Below are 19,012 nucleotides of genomic sequence, written 5' to 3'. Positions count from 1 at the left end.
ACGTCCATCATCTGCAAGCTAACAACTTTGGGGATTTCATGATGAATCATTATTAAGAGGAGAAAAATATCTTAGCAGAAGCAGAAAATTCGAATTTGTTAGATTTGCAGCTCTTTCCTTCTCTTTGCTAGAATTGAGATATTACTTTGCTCTCAAAGACAGCTGAGATAAAGATTACAGACAAATTAGTTTGCTCAAAATATTTTGCTCAAAACAAACACAACAAATGAGAATTATAAATGAGCTGCCAGGGTACTACAATTAATATTCTTGATCTCCTCCTCTTGGGAGAAATATTTTTACTCTTAATATTTTAAACGATTTCCTCAGCACTCTGTTCAGTCCGAAGGCAACAACGTAACATGTATTTGCATATGTCAAGCGTTTCTTCTCTTCTCGAAAATAGTTGCCCATAATTCTTTTTTTTTGGGGTCCAAGTGAGTTATCAGAAAAAAAAGAGACATTTGCTATCAGATCAATGTTATATTTTATTTATTTATTTGTTGTAGATTATCTTTTTAAAAGGTTGGCCGCGGCTACATCTCAGATGGTCCATCCTCTGAGTTCAATTTTCTCTGACTCGTTCGAGCATTTCGACTGGTAACTGGGGAATGCCATGCTGTTTTTTTTTGTGATCCAAGTCTTGAATTGAAGCGACATTGCCCGCATGGACCTTAGACTTTACGTATCCCTTAAAGGTCTTGGTGGCCAAACGAACGGCCCAAATCGTGAAATTATCTGCTCAGCGACTTGTTCTCTCAATATATCCATTAGTTGATGCGATGTGGCGCCGTCTTCTTGAAGCCAAATGTCTCTGACATCATGAGCTTGAAATTCAGGCATCAAATAGTCGGTTATCATGACGCGATAACGGTCGCCATTTACTGTAACGTTCTCACCGGCATTATTTTTGAGGAAATAAGGACCGATGAATTTTTTATTTCGTTTTTTTCTGAATGAAATAACAGCTCTTGAATCTCTTGAGGTTGCGCTTTGATCCAAATATGGCAATTTTACTTGTTTAAGATAGGTATTGAGCTAGAAATGGGCCTCATCAATGAATAAATTTTGGCTCGAAAATGTCGGATCTACTTGGAACTTTTCAAGAGCCTATATAGTGAAGCGATGTCGCTTGAAAAGTTTGATTGGCTTCAGTTCAGAAATGCTCGATGTTCAAGAAATATTCTATGCCATCTATGACTTACTTTGTATACGTTTTTACTAACATCAAATAAAAAAAGCTGTAACAAATAACATAATTTTACCCACATAACTGGCAACTCTATGGGGAATTTGCGTTAACGCTTAAAGCGGAAGAATACATAACAAAGAGCGCAGCTTGTCTGATTCTTAAAAACCGGTTTCAAATGAATGCTCTTAGCTACATATTGGCTTAAGTATAATTTTTGCTCACACAACGTTCGGCGCCACAGAAGCTAACAAGTTGTGCGAAGATTTGTTTCATTTGGCTCGCTACTGTTGTTAGCTGCGGTTCATTGTCCGTTTAAGACCGCAAAACGTGTACAATAGAAGTTAACTCACTACAAAATATATATTAAACAATAAGTTTTAAATAAAGATTTATTTTTAAATAAAGAGTTATTACTAGTGTCAATATAAAAGAACGGTGAACATGTTGAAAAATTATTGGCAACTGTCGGTCTTCTTATTTGTGTCCATTTTCTGCCTAACACAGGCAAAGCCGCAAGAAGTGGTGTTATATGGTGAGTAGAAAGCACAGTTGTAGCTGTATTGGTGAAAAGTGATAACAGAATTTAAGAAATATTTTTTTAATGTTTTGCTAAAAAATATATAGTTTTAAATATATGTGTATTTATTTCACCAGAGGGCGATGAGTGCGTTACAAACAGTTATGATGGCATCTGTTCGGTGGAGAAGCAATGCCCGCATTTAGAGGCCACGATGACTGGAAAAGGTCTGCTGGCCAGAGATGTTGGCCACTGCGGCTATACGGTCTACGAGGAAATCATTTGTTGTCCGTAAGTAATTCTGGGCTTCCAACCACTAGAATAAAACTGATGTGTTTGCACTCCTTCTACTTGTAGTTCAAACAAACCGGAACGCCCATTATACAATAAATATTTCGCCCCCTTGGTTATTCAACAATCGATAACATTAATTATCACCTCGACTGCGTTCATACAAACGGAGAAAATCGGCGATCAATTGCTATTCAGCCAGTTCAACATGACACTACTCAATTAATATTATAAGCATATCTTCTCTATTATTAAGTATAAGACCCGAGGTACATATATACACAAACACATACATTTGTACCTACATATTTACATATTAGCATGAATACATATTCGTTTGTAATATCTCATAATAGACTGCAATAAATTCATTGTAATCCAAAATAGAAAATTCCCATGAAATTTAATCAGTGTTAAATATGCGCTTAGCACCTCGTTATGTACACTGCATATAGTATATACACACACCTACATATAATGTAAAAGCAATACGTATTTAGTAAAATTATAGTTTTCGCTTGCTCTTCGCCTGATGCGAGTGAACTTTCATTTGTTTTCGACAGACACCCAATCAAGAAGTAAAAACTGTTTATAATTTTAACTAAAATATATACATATACATAGTATGTATATAAATAGTATATAAATGTAATATATATTGATATAAACATTTGTGTTCTTCTAATCAACAATATACATATACAAGTATACCATGTAGTATATGTAGCTTTGCTTGAAGACAATCCACTAATCAACAGCGCATCTCACTTAACTCGACATATTTGAAATAACTAAAGGGTGATACATTTCCAGGTTCTCTACTTTTTTAAAGGAAAAATACAGAAACTTCAATTTTAATTTGAGAATATTTATTACTTCTAATATATTTTTTGAAAATTATCTCTCAAATGTTGTCTGCGGCTACATCTCAGATGGTTCTTCCGTTGAGTCCAATTTTCGATGACTCGTTCCGGCATTTCGACTAGTGACGGGCCAATGACATGTATGACGTTTTGCTCCAAGGCCTCAAGCGAAGCACGATAGTCCGCATAAACTAAAGTCCATAGTCCCAAGGAAAAAAGTTTAACGGGGTGATTAGTAGCAAGGCTACGACATTTGACCCGTGAAAGACTTCTTTGATTACTGTAATATGGTTTCCCTTGAATTTCTTTCTTAGGATCATCAATATTCTAGGCGTATTGGACTGCGATTTATTCTCAAAATATTCAATAGAACTCGAAAGTAATTTTACTGAGCCTCCTAAGCCATTTTAGTGAAAACATGTTGGTGATCTACCGAAAATAAATAAAAAAAAGTGTGGTAATTAGAATATATTTAAGGCATCGTTTATTCATTAGTTTCTAAAAACATTTTCAAAATTCTGTTCCCTTCTGCTTTTGTATCGGTTAAGATCTTATTTTGTTACAGAACATAATAGTTGTTAGCTCGCTAAGGTCTTAGCTCAAAGAGTAGTTTGACAGCTTAAGTTCTATAAACAAATCCATTACCACCAACATTTTTAAGTGGAAAATACTCAACACAGAAATGTTCTGCAATAATTAAATAATATCAAATGTGCTCAAGAACAAAGCAGCCGTGGTAAAGTTTCTAATTTCCAGCTATATACCGCAGAGCACTTGTCACCGTTGCCTACCGCAATGCCAACAAAGTTCAGCCACTCGCCGACTGCGTGTTGAAGCAACATGTGTTTGTTACATTCACCAGACGCGGTTCGGCGTGTCATACTAAAATACATAATAACGGTTGTTTTCTCGTATTTTATACGGCGCGTTGCTTGCTCTTTCTTGGTCAGCTGCTTTGCGCCAGCAATTCGTAAACAAAAACAATGAGTGCGCTCCAACGCCTTAACATATGCAATGCCTATTACTCTCTGAGCTTTAAGCTCCTCTAAGGTGACCAGCTGTAACACAAACATTTACAGGCGGCTATTAAAAGCTCAGTGAAGTGATTTTTATATGTTGCATGCCACAGCAAAAACTTCAGTTGATGTCGGGATGCGATAGTCTTTAGACGTGCGCTGGCCAAACAAAACCGAGCAAAGGAAACGGATATTGTGGATAACAGTTAATTTGAAAAGAAAAAAACAAAGCAAAAATGTATGGTGTGGAGTTTGGTTGTGTCTGCAGTATAATTGAAAATATTTGAAATTGGAAAGTTGAAATAAAATTGTGGTTTGGGTTTTGGAATTATAAAATAATTGGAATAAGTAATGAGGAAACAAATAATGAAAAATTAAAAGAAAATTAAAAAATAAATTTAAAAAATTAAATTTTGAAAAATTTAAAAAAACTACCAAAAATATGGGAACAAAAATTTTGAAAAATTAAAAGAAAACTTTCAAAAAAGTTTTGAAAATTAAAAATTTTTTTTTTAAATTTTAACAAACTTCAACAAAACAAATAAATTTAAACAAAAATTTTATAAAATTTCAAAAAAAAAAAATTAAACAAAAATTTAAAAAAATTTTAAAGAAAAGTTGAAATTAAAAAAAATTGAAAATTTTAAACAAATTTAAAAAAAGTAAATCAAAATGAAATAAATAAAAAATAAACAAAAAATTTTGAAAGTTAGAAAAAAAATTAAAAAAAATTTTAATTATTACAAAATTTAAAAAATTAAAACAAAGTTGAATGAGTAAAAAATAAACAAAAAAGTTTCTTCAAAATGAAAACCAGCTTGAAATAATGTTTACAAAAAAAAATATTTAAAGTGTTTGCCAATACAACTCTGCAAATTAAATTTATGTAATTATATACAAAATATTACAGTAAGCTTAACTCAAATAACAGTGTTATATATACATGTACAAATGGAAAAGTGTATATATACTTAAAAGCACACCTACATACGTTGACGCCCTGTCGTGTGTTTAAAAAATTCCGCTTTACATCCAGTATTCGCCCACAGCTCGACTGTACCTTCCTACTTACTTCATTGCATGTAGCAAAAAATAAAAAATAAAAAATAAAATAAAAACAAAAAAAATAAACAAAAAAAGTTAAAAAAAAAATTGTGTAGTTCAAACATTTCAAATTGCCAGCCCCTTGCATGTGACCTGACAATTGTGCTACTCGACATAGCCTACATTTAGGGGCCAAAAGTCAAATTGAAACTAGTGAGTACATAAACACTGCGGCGTTGTAACAATTTCGGGCGTCAGTGTGTCATGCCAACGGACAGCCGGTGGCAGACAATTTGTGACAGTCGGAACTGGTGCACCTGTTTCGCATATTAAATGTCAGTGTTGGAGCGTTGCGTTGCGTTGATTTTTAACACAATTAGTATTGCAGTTATCGGCCTAAAAGTGGGCCGCTAGGAATAACAACTGCATGCCGACAGCCAGTGCTGCAGGCTAACCTCGATTATTTGTTGCAACAACGGTGCGCTCCGGGGAGCACACGTGACCGTAGTAAAGCGAGCTGTTCCGTTACATATATGTGTGCTAACTGTAGTTACATTGTTGTTGGTGGTGACAAAGTAAGTTGCACTTTGAAATACCAGCTATGAGAAAATATATATATATGTATGTAAATGTGTGTGTGTGTGCGTGTGTGCGAGTTTATTGTAGCAAGTGCACTCAAAAGTGTACACATAAATATTTAAAAACACACATGCAAGTGCATAAGTGAGTGCATGTGGGGGGCAAACACTTTGTAATGTATACATTTAGGCGCATATGCCGGTTGGGTGCATACTAAGCGCCACTGTTTGCACAATTTAATTGGAACGCGTGTGCTTTTTGGCATACATTTTTAATTTGAGGCGATTATAACGGTAGTGTTAGACTACTTTTTTCGCTCCCTACTCTATGCTAACTAAAATCACCATTGATATGGCAAATTCTCAACGTAAAAAAAAATTGAAAAATATTGCAGCAATATTTATTACATTTAATAACTCGCACGTGTGAAAATTTATGACTGAAATTACTTAAATTAATTTATGGTCTAGCTTAGCATTAGTGCATTGGCATTATCGCCTAAAAATGTGCTTCCCTTCTTAGTCTCTGTGTTGGCATTCATCGGAATTATGACACCTGTGCAAGTGATTGCTTTTTCCCAAAAGCTGATAAGTGTTTTCATTTATGGCCAAATTAATTTATATATTTTCGCAATAACGACAATAACAATATTTACAACGTTTACCACCGCCGCGTGTATTCAAAAAGAAAAATATTTGCACTACTGCTGATAAGTTAGTCAAATAAAGGAGGCAAGCGCTCTTGTATCGTCACGTCACTTTGTAGCCGCAGTGTGACCTTGTAAAGTAAAAGTATGGAAGGTATGCATATGGTCGGTCATACGAGGTGGGTTCATGAGGCGCTGTTGTAATCAGTGCGATTTCTTTCATTTGAACATACCTGATAGCATCATATTATATCACCAAAATATACCACCATATGTGCTGTAAAAATTAACCAAAATTAAAATTGTTATTATCTTGGGTATATGTGGTTGATATTAATGCGTAAACAAGATTGAGCTGATGTCGATTGTTTTTACAAGAATATTGTCAGATGTCCGAAGGGGAACTGTTTGTGATAATTAAGATATCGAGTCTCTATTGCTATCTATATATCATTATATAAAAAACAATGACGTACAATTTTATACGTTTGCTCCTAAAAGCAGACACACCTTCGTAGTTTAATAGACTTAAAATAAATTGCTCACAAATTGAAAAAATTTGAAGAACATACACCTTGGGCAACTATCTTAAATTTCTAAGGGATTAACGTAATTAGATAAATCAAAAATAATATTTCTTTTGACATTACTCGTCTGTTATATGTTTTTTTTGGAATATTGCTTTCTCTCACACACACACACACACACACATTTTCATACTATATTCATAGACTTGTCCTGTTGAGACAAGTTATCACTCTTATTATCTCGACCGCAGTTATAATGTTAAATAGTCAGAGTGAATTGGAACCAATTTTTTGCCTGAACATTATTTTTCATCAAAAGATCCTCATCCATGATATGTGCAATAATATCAAGATGCATGCTTCAAAGAAGTTGAGCATATTATTAAAAGAGTACTCGGACATCGCGTATTTTCTTGACTTTTTGCTGTTGGTATGGAAGTTCAATTTTATTTCAGAAAGTTTGACGAAGCAATAAATTAATGTGACCAAACCTGTTGTTGCATTTTTTCACGGTTTGGAGCAGGTGCAAGTATACAGTCTACTTAGATGACTGTCAATTGCATTTCGAAGTGAAATGATCTAGCCATCTTTCATCCATTGTTACTTATTGATGCAAGCACTCGGGTGTATTATGCTTGAATATCTTAAAATACTGCTCCGAATCATCAATTCGTCATTGTTTTTGATTAAATGTGAGCTCGCTCGGATCGCAATTTGTATAGAGCTTTCTTATACCCAAATATTTGTGAATGATGTGATGTAAACTTTCAGTTGATATCTTTAGAGTGTCTGCTATTTCGAACAACTTCACTTTATGGTCATCCAAACTTATTTGTGGACTTTTTCTTATGTTTTCGTCATTAACAACCTCTTTCGTACATCCACTGCGTTCGCCGTCTTCGGTGCTCTTTTTACCACGTCCAACTTCAGCATACCAATCACTGATGGTTGATTTTCCTGGATCAGTGTTCAGAAATTCATATTCAACCATAGTTTTTGCTTCAACTGTGCAACAATTAGGGACTATTTCATATACATATATTACAGCAGACAGACGGCCATGGCAACTCACGCTGTTAATTTACATATCGTCAACTAAAATAAAAAACAATGTATTATCAAAAATGTCCAAATCGAATTTTGTATTGCTTACGAGTCACAACATCATGTTGCATATATATATGTAGCACAAAATTTCCAGCTTTCATAGTTAGATATAACCAATATATAGGCAAAACCCAAATTTTATTTCAATATCAGTAGTTTCGTTATATCGCTTTTCCTTTGCCTGTTAACTTATGAAAAGTAATGTTACGTTATTTTGCCTTTTAGGTGACGATATATATATTTTATATGGTCTCCAACGATGCCTCCTCGGTATTACTAATTTTGTGGCAAAGTTAAAATACTCTGTACAGCGTATAAAACACACTATCATTGAACAAATAATGTTTATATTAATTAAAATTTTTAAACAAATTGATACTTTTCATACTTTTGTGATTGTGTGTGTACATAAGTACCTTTTAGTTATGTCGACAACAATTAAACGCTTTTTGACCAGTATGAATCGAAAGCCAACCCAAATCGCACTCTCTATATTCCCCTATATATCTATTCGTAATTGATACTCGTATTCATATGTCCATTTAGATCATATCATAACTTCCAAAATGTTATTAGAGGAGTTTTCGCATAATGGACACATAATAATTGCTTTCACACGAAAATGTTTTATTTATTTCTTTAAACTTATTTAAAGCTTAGAAAAGATCCTAGTTCTTTAGAATATGTATAAAGGCGAGCTGGTAGCTTTCGGAAGTCTATGTAAAATAAGCTGTATGTCGGAAATGGCCGTTGTTCGCTTTGCCACTTCCCCTCTCGCTTGTCTCTCGTTTTGCTCTTATCAAAAAAGTAATTGCATTTTAAAGAGGGAAAGAGTATGTGAAAACCTAAAGCGGTAAAGTTTATTTTATATATTCTAAATGTGTTTTACTTATTGTTTTATATAATAGCGGTTTGTTCGATTTGCCACTTTCCAAGATTCGACCGAAACTTAAAGAAAATTTCATTTTTAGAAAAAAAAGTACAACTTTTCAAGCATTACCGTCAATGTCCTATAGTAAAACTAATTCATTTACTTGTACTTTCAAAATCGGTTCCAGTACCCTATAAATAGCGAAAAGTGTCTGCTTAAAATCTTCTGAAATTCAAAAATTAATAAAAAAAATTAATGATCGAAGACCTAGACAAAATTTAGATTTATTACTAAATGACGGTTTCCCAAGAAAACAAAAAACAAAAAAAAAAAAAAAAATTTTATGTATACTTCAGAGTAGCTAAAGCATCAAGTTATTAAGGCAAATATTATACGTTTGGTCACAGCTATTAAATATATCAAAGAAAGTCATGTGAAAAGGTCCAGCCATTCGAAGCAACTTTCCTCACGGACTCTGAAAACATTGCTTCAAAGTCAAAAGCTTTTAAAGTTTTTGGAGCTCATTACGTTAAGTTAGAAATGCACTATAGCTCCGTAACAATTTGCCAGGTGAAATTAAAATTTTCGCATAACATTTTCAAATAAAGGGTTTTCCAATAAGACTGATATGATTAAAGAAAGAAACTAATTCTGAAAGAAATGCAAATAATTTGTATTTAATATGGACTACAAACGATACAATTAAGTTTTGAATATAACATCAATCAAATGGCTTCCACGACTTTTTAAGCAGGAACGAATACGATGAACCCAATTTTCGAGTACTTTTTCCACTAAATCAAGTCGTATGACATTAATAGCATGTTCAGTATTAACTCCTAAAGCTTGAGAAGAGTCTGCTTTATTGGTAAAGAGCAACGACTTCAAATAACCCCACAAGAAGTATTCTAATGGTGTTAAATCGCAACTTCTTGGAAGCCATTTAATGACAGAAATTTCTTGAAATAATCGAATCTCCAAGCTTTTCTCGCAATAATTCGGTTGTTACACATACTGTGTGGCACGTGGCACCGTCTTGTTGCAACCAGATGTTGTCAAGATGAATTTCATCCAATTGCGGCCACAAAAAGTTGCTTATTATCGATCTAAACCGCTCTCAATTGGCTGTAACCGTGTCACCAGCTTCATTTCGAAAGAAGTACGGAACGATGAATCCACCAGATTAAAAACCACACCATAATGTCAGTTTATGTGAATATAATGATTGTTCATGAAAAATTTGTGGATTTTCTCTGCATCAAGAATCGATAGTTTTGTTCAATTAACGTACCACTCAGATGAAAATGTGCCTTACCAGAGAAGATAATTTTCTTAAAAAAAAAAAAATCGTTATCGTTTTCAAGTTATTCCAAGGCAACATATTTTCGACTTTCAGGGTGATCCAATGCTTTCAGGTCTTGAGTGAGAACAATTTTATAACTGAAATACTTTCTCATTCGCCATTCGCCAGATTGTGGTTTGAGGCAGTCTCTTCTGTCTTCAAAACTTAACTCTTTAACCGCAAAGTGTGTATTATAAAATAACAATGCATTAAAATCGTTTAAACCGCCATTATGTGTGGAGCACGTTATTTAATAATTACTACAAATAATTAATACTTATTACTATATTTATATACATATGTAATCTAACACATACACACACCAATATCAATGACAATAATTAATGGTAGAATGACAGGCGAACATTTCCCGTCTACGCCAGCAATGAAACGAGAAATTTCACTTATATAATTAATATTTTAAGCATATTCAAACATATGAGCGTCTCATCAAAGCATGGAAAGTATTTTCCCTACACACTCACGCACACATATACACGCTCGCAAGAGATAGCGACACGTTTGAGTAATTATGTGTGCGTGTGTGGAGAAGGTTGAAATGTTGGAGATATTAATTAGCGTGGCGCACCCATTTACGCTCTATAAATACAAGTACTTTACGCAAAAACACCAGCAAACACGCATCCACGCACATGTAGTTATAGTATATATGTTATAGCTATGTATAGTTCTAGTATAAACAGTTAGTTAGTTCATTGGGTAACACACACAAGGCTATTGCGTTTCTGCGCTGACGAGCCTTTGTGCCACAAGCCACATATAATATATTGCTTCCGTGCATATTTCTAGTCTTGAAAAAGCACTCGTTGAAATTCCGCTTAAATACACACTTACAAAAGGGTTATCCTATTATCCTGTGTTAGTGTGTGTGTTAGTGTGTTGTTATAAATACTACAATCGATTGTTGTGTGTGTAATGGTATTGCGCATTGCTCGAGCAACTTTGTATCATAAACCCCGCATTTTTTATGCTGTACTGTTATGTTTTTCTCACTAAAACTATTTTTTACTGTAATGAAATTTAAAGGGAAATCGGCTGTTATTAAAGTGGGAAATGCCAGTCGCATTTCAATTAACGCTTTTTTATTTTAGCGTAAGCTTTAAACTCTGGTTGTAATTTAATCCAACTTTTTAGCTTCAGCAACTTTAAATGACAGCATAATTAGATTTTGTGCTTGCCTTTCGAATAATCGAATTGTCGCGTTAACTTTGTGATATTAATAAAGTAAGTGTGCTTTTATTTCCAATATTTTATAACTACTTTGTCTGGTTAGGAATTTTAATTCGACAAAATATAAAACATTGCAGTAAAGTTAATATTATATTTGTATATGGGAAATATATACAATCTATTATAATAAGTACATATATGTATGTATAAATATATCGACATCAGTAGCTGATTCGATTTAGCCACGTTCATCTAACCACCTGTTTGTATATTCGCTTACTTACTTGTACTCAGTTTTTAAAATATCGAAATGAAATTTTACGTAATTTATTTTCTCCTTAAGCAGCTGCTTATTATACTCTCGCAACAAAGTTGCTAACGAGAGTATTATAGTTTTGTTCACATAACGGTTGTTTGTAAGTCCTAAAACTAAAAGAGTCAGATATAGCGTTATATACACCAAAGTGATCAGGGTGACGAGTACATTTGAAATCCGAATGTCTGTCTGTCCGTCCGTCCGTGCAAGCTGTAACTTCAGTAACAATTGAGATATCTTGATGAAACTTGTCATGCGAGAGTATAAAATGTTCGGTGACACCCGAACTTAGCCCTTCCTTACTTGTTTGTAGTATATATTTGAGTTATCGAACTACCATAACATATAGTTGCCACACAAAGTCTTCAAGTCTTTGTACATACATACGTATATTCACGAAATTTTTATGTTGATTATTATTCAAGGCAACGGTAAAATCCTGGAAGAAATTATTCAGATTGGCCCATTCTAACATATAGTTGTCATATAAACTAAGAGATCAAACCAAGGGCGGATCCAGCGTAGTTAGGGGGACATTATATAATTTTTTACTTGATTTGAGAGAAATGTTACTGTACAGTATAATTTTATTTTTGATACATATGTATATCAACATTAATTTTACAGAATAAAATCAATACGGTGTTATACTTAGTCTTTCTATTACTGCTTCTGGTTCCACAGGAGTGGCGTAGTTTATGTTGATGAGTGCTAAGCTGTTCAATCTTTTCTGGAGCATCATTGTTTTGAGTCAAGTCTGGATTTGGCGCAAAAAAAAAGATCGTTCAGCGCTAGCATTTGTTGCTGACAAAGTGCAAAGTACGTGAAGAAGAGTACTGGTCGGATATATTGCTACTTCTACTTGGATTTCGATTTTTGCAATATTTGCTTCCTGGCCAGATTTTCCTAAAACAGTACAGTACAGTTACATTTRTTTCGTCAAATTTTTGGTTAAATTTTGATAACAGCTGAATCAAATTGGAACTTTTAAGAACTTCATCGGAAATCCGCGTTTTTGAATCTTGCATTGCCGTGTTAAGAGTAGAATGTATGCAGAAACTCATTAGAAGTCTTCACAGTTTTGAGTTTACCGTATGTTCTGTGTTTTTTCAGTCTTCAAAATCTAATTTTTCACCTATATGTGTAGCATTTGAAAACATTTCATTAAAGCAATGATCAGCATACATTCTTCATTTGATGCTACACTGTTTAAAGAAAATAAATGGTTCGAATGTCAATAATAGCACGACTTTGTTTATAATTTTAAAATTCTTAATTCAGTCTATGTCAAAATCTATGTAGGTCCTCTGAAAGTAATTCCCCTTGGTACCAATACACTTGTGCCATCGTTTTCTTTTTAATTCACGAAACAGTTATTAAAGTAAATTTCCGTATGAACTATCAATGCGCGTAGCAATTCACATTTAATGGCTTCAATTGACTAAAACCGATTTCCCCAAAGTGCTTGTTTGAGTTTGCTGAATAGCCAGAAGTCACGGGGAGATAAATCAGGTGAATACGGTGGTTGCGGCACGATATTGGTTGAAAATTTGGCGCAAACCAAGAGCTGTCAGCCCATAATTTCGACATCTTTTTACAAATAGCTTCGCACAAAGGACGCGTAACACTCAAAAAGTACTCCTTATTGACAAGTTTGTGACCGGATGGAATTCGAAATACACTACAAGTCGTTAATCGAAGAAAACTATCAACATAACCTTGACTTTTAACCTGCTTTGACGTGTTTTTTTCGACTGCGGCTCACCTTTGCCACGATATTCGGCCGATTGACGCCTTTTTCCCGGACGTAAGCCTAGATTCAAGAATCATTGTCATTAATAAGCTAAGAATAGATTCGATGGAGGATTTTCGTCTAGTTGGATATTAGCTCTCGGCAAAGCGTCCGGATCACAAATTTGCTTCGTAGTTTGATTTATATTTTCGCTACCTTACCTGGAAGTCTGAAATTATGAGTTCGAGCTTTTTTCGCTTTGATCTGTCAAAAGTGAGACAATCGCGGAGTGAGTGTTTAGATGATTTCATTTCACTTTCTTCCAAACAGCAGATGTTCTGGCAGTTGTCTTTTTGCACGAATCTCGATCTGTTAGTGTCCAGTTAGAACTTTTACAACCATTGGAAGTTACACCTTGCTGAGAGCATAGAGCTCAAAGAGAGCTAAGCTGGTCCCAACAGTTCAATAATCCAACGAATTTCCTACCCATTTCCACTCCACAGTTATTGAGTCTAAAATACCTGTTCTAACAAGCTAATTAGACTTACAGTTTGTTGCAATACTGCTGTGGACACCCTGGAATTAAACTATTCTAATCATAAAATATTTCGATGCTAGAGATAAGGTGTCTAGACATCCTTTCACTAGTCTTGAACCCACAGTCAGCGAACGCAAGGCTAAAATCGCTGCCCTACTATCGGAGTAGGGGGTCATCACTCTGAAAGAGGCTTTCCTCTGGATTAGTAAATCCACCCCTACTTTTATGGCTGCACTTGCGCTTGGTGATCAGGAAGCCGCAAATAGGAGTCGATCTAAAGTTTCCAGTAGAGGGGATAGGATAGACAATACTATCAGATTTCAAAGAATATATGCTTGTAATTAATTTAACGCGATTGTACTTAATCTTAGGTTCTTTTTGAATGCTACTTTAAGAAATGCACTAAAAATATCTTTCGCGAGACTTTAAAAAGTCATTTCATTAAGCGTCGCCATTTTCCATTAAAAGTTTTGAACTTTATTTTCGTTTTAGGAAATAAATTGTAATTACAAATATGGAGGAAATCGTTCAAAAAAATAAAGTTTTTCAGAATATTGGAGGTTTGGCGCCATATATCGAGAGTATTTTAAGGCAATACATAACCCACAAATATAACAAATAAAGAATGCCTTTCACAACGGTACGATATGGAATATTTTTAATGAAAAATTTAAGATTTTTCAAGTTTAAAATGAGAAATTTTGTTTATATAGTATTACTTTCGTAATTCGATTAATTTTTCATATTTATTTAATAAGACTCTGTGTATACATCGCCTGTTTTTTTTTTTAACGCTTGTGAACATAAGTGTTACCAAAAATATTATTTTATTAGTTTTTATTTGCTTGTAGCATTTCGTCTATAGCGCCCATGAGTAACGAAGTTAAATCGCTCAACATGCGAGCGCAACATGTTTTGCACAAAAACTGCCATTTCGTCTACGGAATTTGCATGATTACCTATCGTAATATTTCTTACATTTTGCTGCTATTTTTTCTAGCTGGAATACTTATACATCGAGCATTGGAATTGATGTTGCACAATAACTTTTCCCTCTCACCTCCGGCCACTTCAATACACATGTGTATATATATATCTATATGTGTGCGTGTGAAAAAGTTTTCCAATCAAATCATAATGATATATCTGCTACTAGGCTTCGTTGCGTTAAGCGCTCATTGTTGTTGTTGTTGTTGTAACGGCAGAATTCTGCCGAATTGACAGTCCTTGGCCGAATAAAAATCCGGGTCCGTTCCGGGTTTCGTAGACCCGACTGTCGTGGGAACGGCTAACACTTTTTTTTTTTTTTTTTTTTTTTTTTTTTTTTTTTTTTTTATAAAAAAAAACGCATACGCATTAAGCGCTCATTCATCACCGTCGCTACAAGTGGCTATGAATGGAAAATAACACATAAACACACACATACATATGTATATATGCGGCCACTTGTATGAGGATGACTGAATGATGCTGTAAATCTAGCTTTATAAGAAAATAATACGCTTTCAATATAATACTTTATTTGTATGTATGTATGTGTGTGTGCGCCAAATTTTCTTTTTATCGCCTGCTCAGCTACGGCAACACCTGGACTCACTGCCACGGATGTGGATTACTCACTACTAAATTCCAATCACTTCTACAATTACATTCCATCGTTTACTGGCATTCCGCTGCCGTCTCCGCCTCCTCTCCTGTTGTTTTTCCTTTTTTCTTCTTCGGGAAAGTTTGTCGATTAACATTCAAGTGGCTATAGGAATTGAGCGAACTTATGTTGCAGCTTAAACAAAGTTGTTGTAATTGAGTACTATTTATATTTTGTAATGAGCAGGAAGAAAAAGAGACAAATAATGAAATGAGGTAAATAGAAAATCGATATAAAATAGCATATCCTGAGAAAACTTACACACTTCTATGTAGCTACTTTTGCATAACATCTGCAACCCATGTTCTCCCCATATGGACGTACATATGTTTGGAAGCAGCTGCTATCTGTGGCCATGTAAGTATATATGCTTTGTTATGAAGTGCGATTACACGACTTATCTGAGTGCTTGAAACGCATATACTGGCGGGCGAGTGTTGCTACGTAGTCAAGTGGGCATTATCTCTAGCTGAAAGTGGCTCCAATATGCTGCTGAGTACTGTGTGCTCCAGTTATTTATAGAAATTGCGCGGAAGGGGTGTTAAGGAGCTTGTTATGGACAGTTGTAAGAGTCAATATGAAGCAGTAAGTAAGCCGTTGTAGCTTTTAAAAATAATTTTATAATTTAAAAATAAAAAATATGACGTCAAGTGTGCGGTTTCTTTCAACGTTTAAAGTCAATCCGTTTATCCCTTGTTATGCAGTAAAAAATAGTGAGTGTAAAGGCGTGAATTTCTTGTCACAATTCGATTTATGCTAAAGTCAACTCAAGTGAATATGTTTATTATATAAATATGGCAAGTATTGGATAAGATTATTTGTGATTTAATGAGACTTTTTTATTGGGCAAATTAAATTTTTGTACCCCTTCAACATGTTGCTTTAGAATATAACAGTTTTTTTTCACCTAATGTCTGTTTAATATACCTAAAAATTATTAAAATAAATGAAGCTTAAAATCTTACCTTTCCAGCAATATATGATATGACAAAAAGTGATTAGTAGCACTGGGGTTATACGACTACAACGACATCTATTCACGAACTACGAAAGTACTTTTTCGACTAAACCAGCCGAGTTGTCTTGATGAAACTTACCCCAGAAGGTACAAAACTATGTTTAGTATAGCGAATTGAACTATCTATCTGGACCTCGAATCTTTATATATTTAATGTATGTCACAAAGGATTTGACTTTAGCTTTATCGACCAAACTTCCTCAGAAAGAATTTCCAATTTCACCTCCCATTTCTCATATAACAGTTATGCTAACAGTTAGCTTAACGGTTTCAAAGTAAAAGGTTAAAAATCGGGCAATCTATAAATCAATAATAATTATAGCTACCATATATTACAATAATATAGATAAATCATGTAAATATCAATGAATATATCATATTAAAACTTTGCATAAATAGTACCTTCAAGGTTGTTATCTTACGTTCAAAAATATTCGATCTTTGTTATTCATTTTTCAAGCCCTCAGATACCGAATATGTGGACCTCAGTGCATCTGCCTACTTTTACCGAAAATATCGGTCAGTATTGAAATTCAGGAAGATTCTCTACGTAATAATTATATGCTCTTGAGTTTAGAGTCTAATATAGTAAATTTTGGTTTACAATTTATTAAGGACAACGTGTGCGATATATTAGTGAAATTAAGTGCTTTATTAAACTCTGAATCACTGAATATGATTAAATCAGTCTAAAACTAACAAATGAAGTAACGGTTTCCTCGGCTCCAATCACTTTTTCTTTACAACAGATCAATTGAGAAGTGCCCGGCCTCATAGTAAAACATATATTTTTGGCATTGTTGTTTTTTATTCAACATAGTTCCCCTTATCGCGAGCCTCTAATTTCATGAATTCATGGATTTTTGGCACCGTTTTGACTATTTTTTGACATGGTGTATTGGTTTGGCGGGACCGCACTATATTTTTATTCAAATGCATCGGGTTTTCATCGATTTCGTTCTTCAAACGTTCCACGGGCACTATATAACTAATAGTCGCTGTTGATGGTTCTTCCTGTTCCAAGGTAGTCAAAAGAAATTCAGTTCACTCGGATGACTGTCGATTGGACTTCGGAGTGGAATGATGGAGACATGTTTCAATCACCCACGTCTTCGGTGCTCATTTCACCACGTCTAAATATAGCATACCAATCCTTAAGGGGTTACATGGCTTTCCTCGGGTAAAAGCAACCTTTTTTTCAACACTTTTTTCTTATATAAAAATTTAAATATTTTATTATATGAAAAAAAAAAAAATATTTTAAAATCAGCCATTGTGTTGCCATATCCGGTAACACCTTGGAAAAAAGGTCTTTAAGAATTTTATCTCAACGATCTGTGTAAAATTTCATGAAGATCGGTAGTAAAGTAGTAGAAATCTTGCCAACCGACTTCAAAAATGCAGTTCCTCAAGGCTGTATCTCCGAAACTATTACTCGCATCAACTTGAAAATTAAGGACATCCAATAGAGGTGTTGTAGAAATAAGTAAGATTTCTTTTGTGGTGAGTTTTTCAGAAGAGAAAGCATTTACCAATGATATAAAAAGTAAATAATCACTTCGCGCAAGATCCAGATTATTGGATTCATAACAGCTTCCCAACCAAGTTCCAAGTGCTCCTGACGAGTCAATATTGATCAATATCGCTGTGGATGCCTGGCGTTGTTCTGATGAAACACAATTTGCCTTATATTGTCCATAGCTGAACGCTTTTGGGTGATAGCTTCCTTCAGAAAGTTCAACAGGTCGAGTGTGACCGTAGAAAAGCAACTCATAGTTGATGATTCTCAGCAAATCTCACTAAGCCAAACCTTTGCGAACGTCAAACCGAAACTAAAATATGAAATTTCCACGAAAGATAAACTGAATTGAATATAAAGATATCTCATATACAGAGAGCTTTTATTAATGCTCGTGTATTCATTTTCCTTTATGCCACAGCCTCTCCGAAGCCCAACCTCTGTTGCCACTAAGCAAAAATTAAAATAAAAAATATTTTTCACAAAACAAAAGCTGCCTCCAATTTATGTTTACATGCGAGGCGGTCAATCGTAATTAGGAAAGACAAAACTTTAGCTCACCTTCGTTGACACTGCACTGATTTGAAAAGTTATGGCAACTACAAACAACACAACTAAATGTGCGTCCGTGTGTGTGTGTGTGTATGTGTGAGGTTTATGTTTTCAGTTGCGGTTTTATAACAGATGTGTCTGTGTTTGAACAAAAGATTTTGTGATTCACAAGGCACACACCTAGAAACCGAGCGCAGGGCCGCACTCGAGCGTAACGAAACAGAGACGTGAAGGTATGCTGAAACACACGCACATACATGCGACAGAAAGTGGCAACGAGTCGGTAATGCCATCATCAACGTCAGCAGCAACATCAACAGCAACAACAACAAAATCAACAGATACAGCAACAACAACGTCAAGAGGCACCGACAACAACGATCAAAAGGCGGCCACATCAACTGCTGTCAGCTGGCAAAGTGTGGAGATGAGCATTTGGTTTAATGGCAAAATACGTTAGTTCCATTCAACGCGCACCTTGCCACACGCGCACAGCAGCCAACACC

At 34.5% G+C, this 19,012-nt stretch overlaps 1 protein-coding gene across 1 annotated transcript; it reads left to right on the top strand.

Annotated features, from left to right (window-relative positions):
• Positions 1–1,420: 1,420 nt before the first annotated feature.
• LOC108966380 lies at positions 1,421–2,402 on the top strand. Its single transcript, XM_018929238.1, has 3 exons — positions 1,421–1,724; positions 1,847–2,000; positions 2,067–2,402. Exons 1-3 carry the CDS (start codon positions 1,634–1,636, stop codon positions 2,224–2,226), a joined length of 405 nt encoding a protein of 134 aa, XP_018784783.1. The 5' UTR covers positions 1,421–1,633; the 3' UTR covers positions 2,227–2,402.
• Positions 2,403–19,012: the final 16,610 nt, after the last annotated feature.

Source organism: Bactrocera latifrons, unplaced genomic scaffold, assembly GCF_001853355.1.
Source record: "Bactrocera latifrons isolate USDA-ARS-PBARC rearing strain unplaced genomic scaffold, ASM185335v1 scaffold_16, whole genome shotgun sequence".
Classification (NCBI taxonomy): Eukaryota; Metazoa; Arthropoda; class Insecta; order Diptera; family Tephritidae; genus Bactrocera; species Bactrocera latifrons.
The sequence above is the reverse complement of the archived record's forward strand: the minus strand, read 5'-3'. Positions and strand labels throughout refer to the sequence as shown.

Coding starts and splice junctions, on each gene's coding strand:
- LOC108966380 (XM_018929238.1), top strand. CDS start 1,634: ATGTTGAAAAATTATTGGCAACTGTCGGTCTTCTTATTTGTGTCCATT. Junction 1,725..1,846: donor GCAAGAAGTGGTGTTATATG/GTGAGTAGAAAG, acceptor TTATTTCACCAG/AGGGCGATGAGTGCGTTACA. Junction 2,001..2,066: donor GAGGAAATCATTTGTTGTCC/GTAAGTAATTCT, acceptor TTCTACTTGTAG/TTCAAACAAACCGGAACGCC.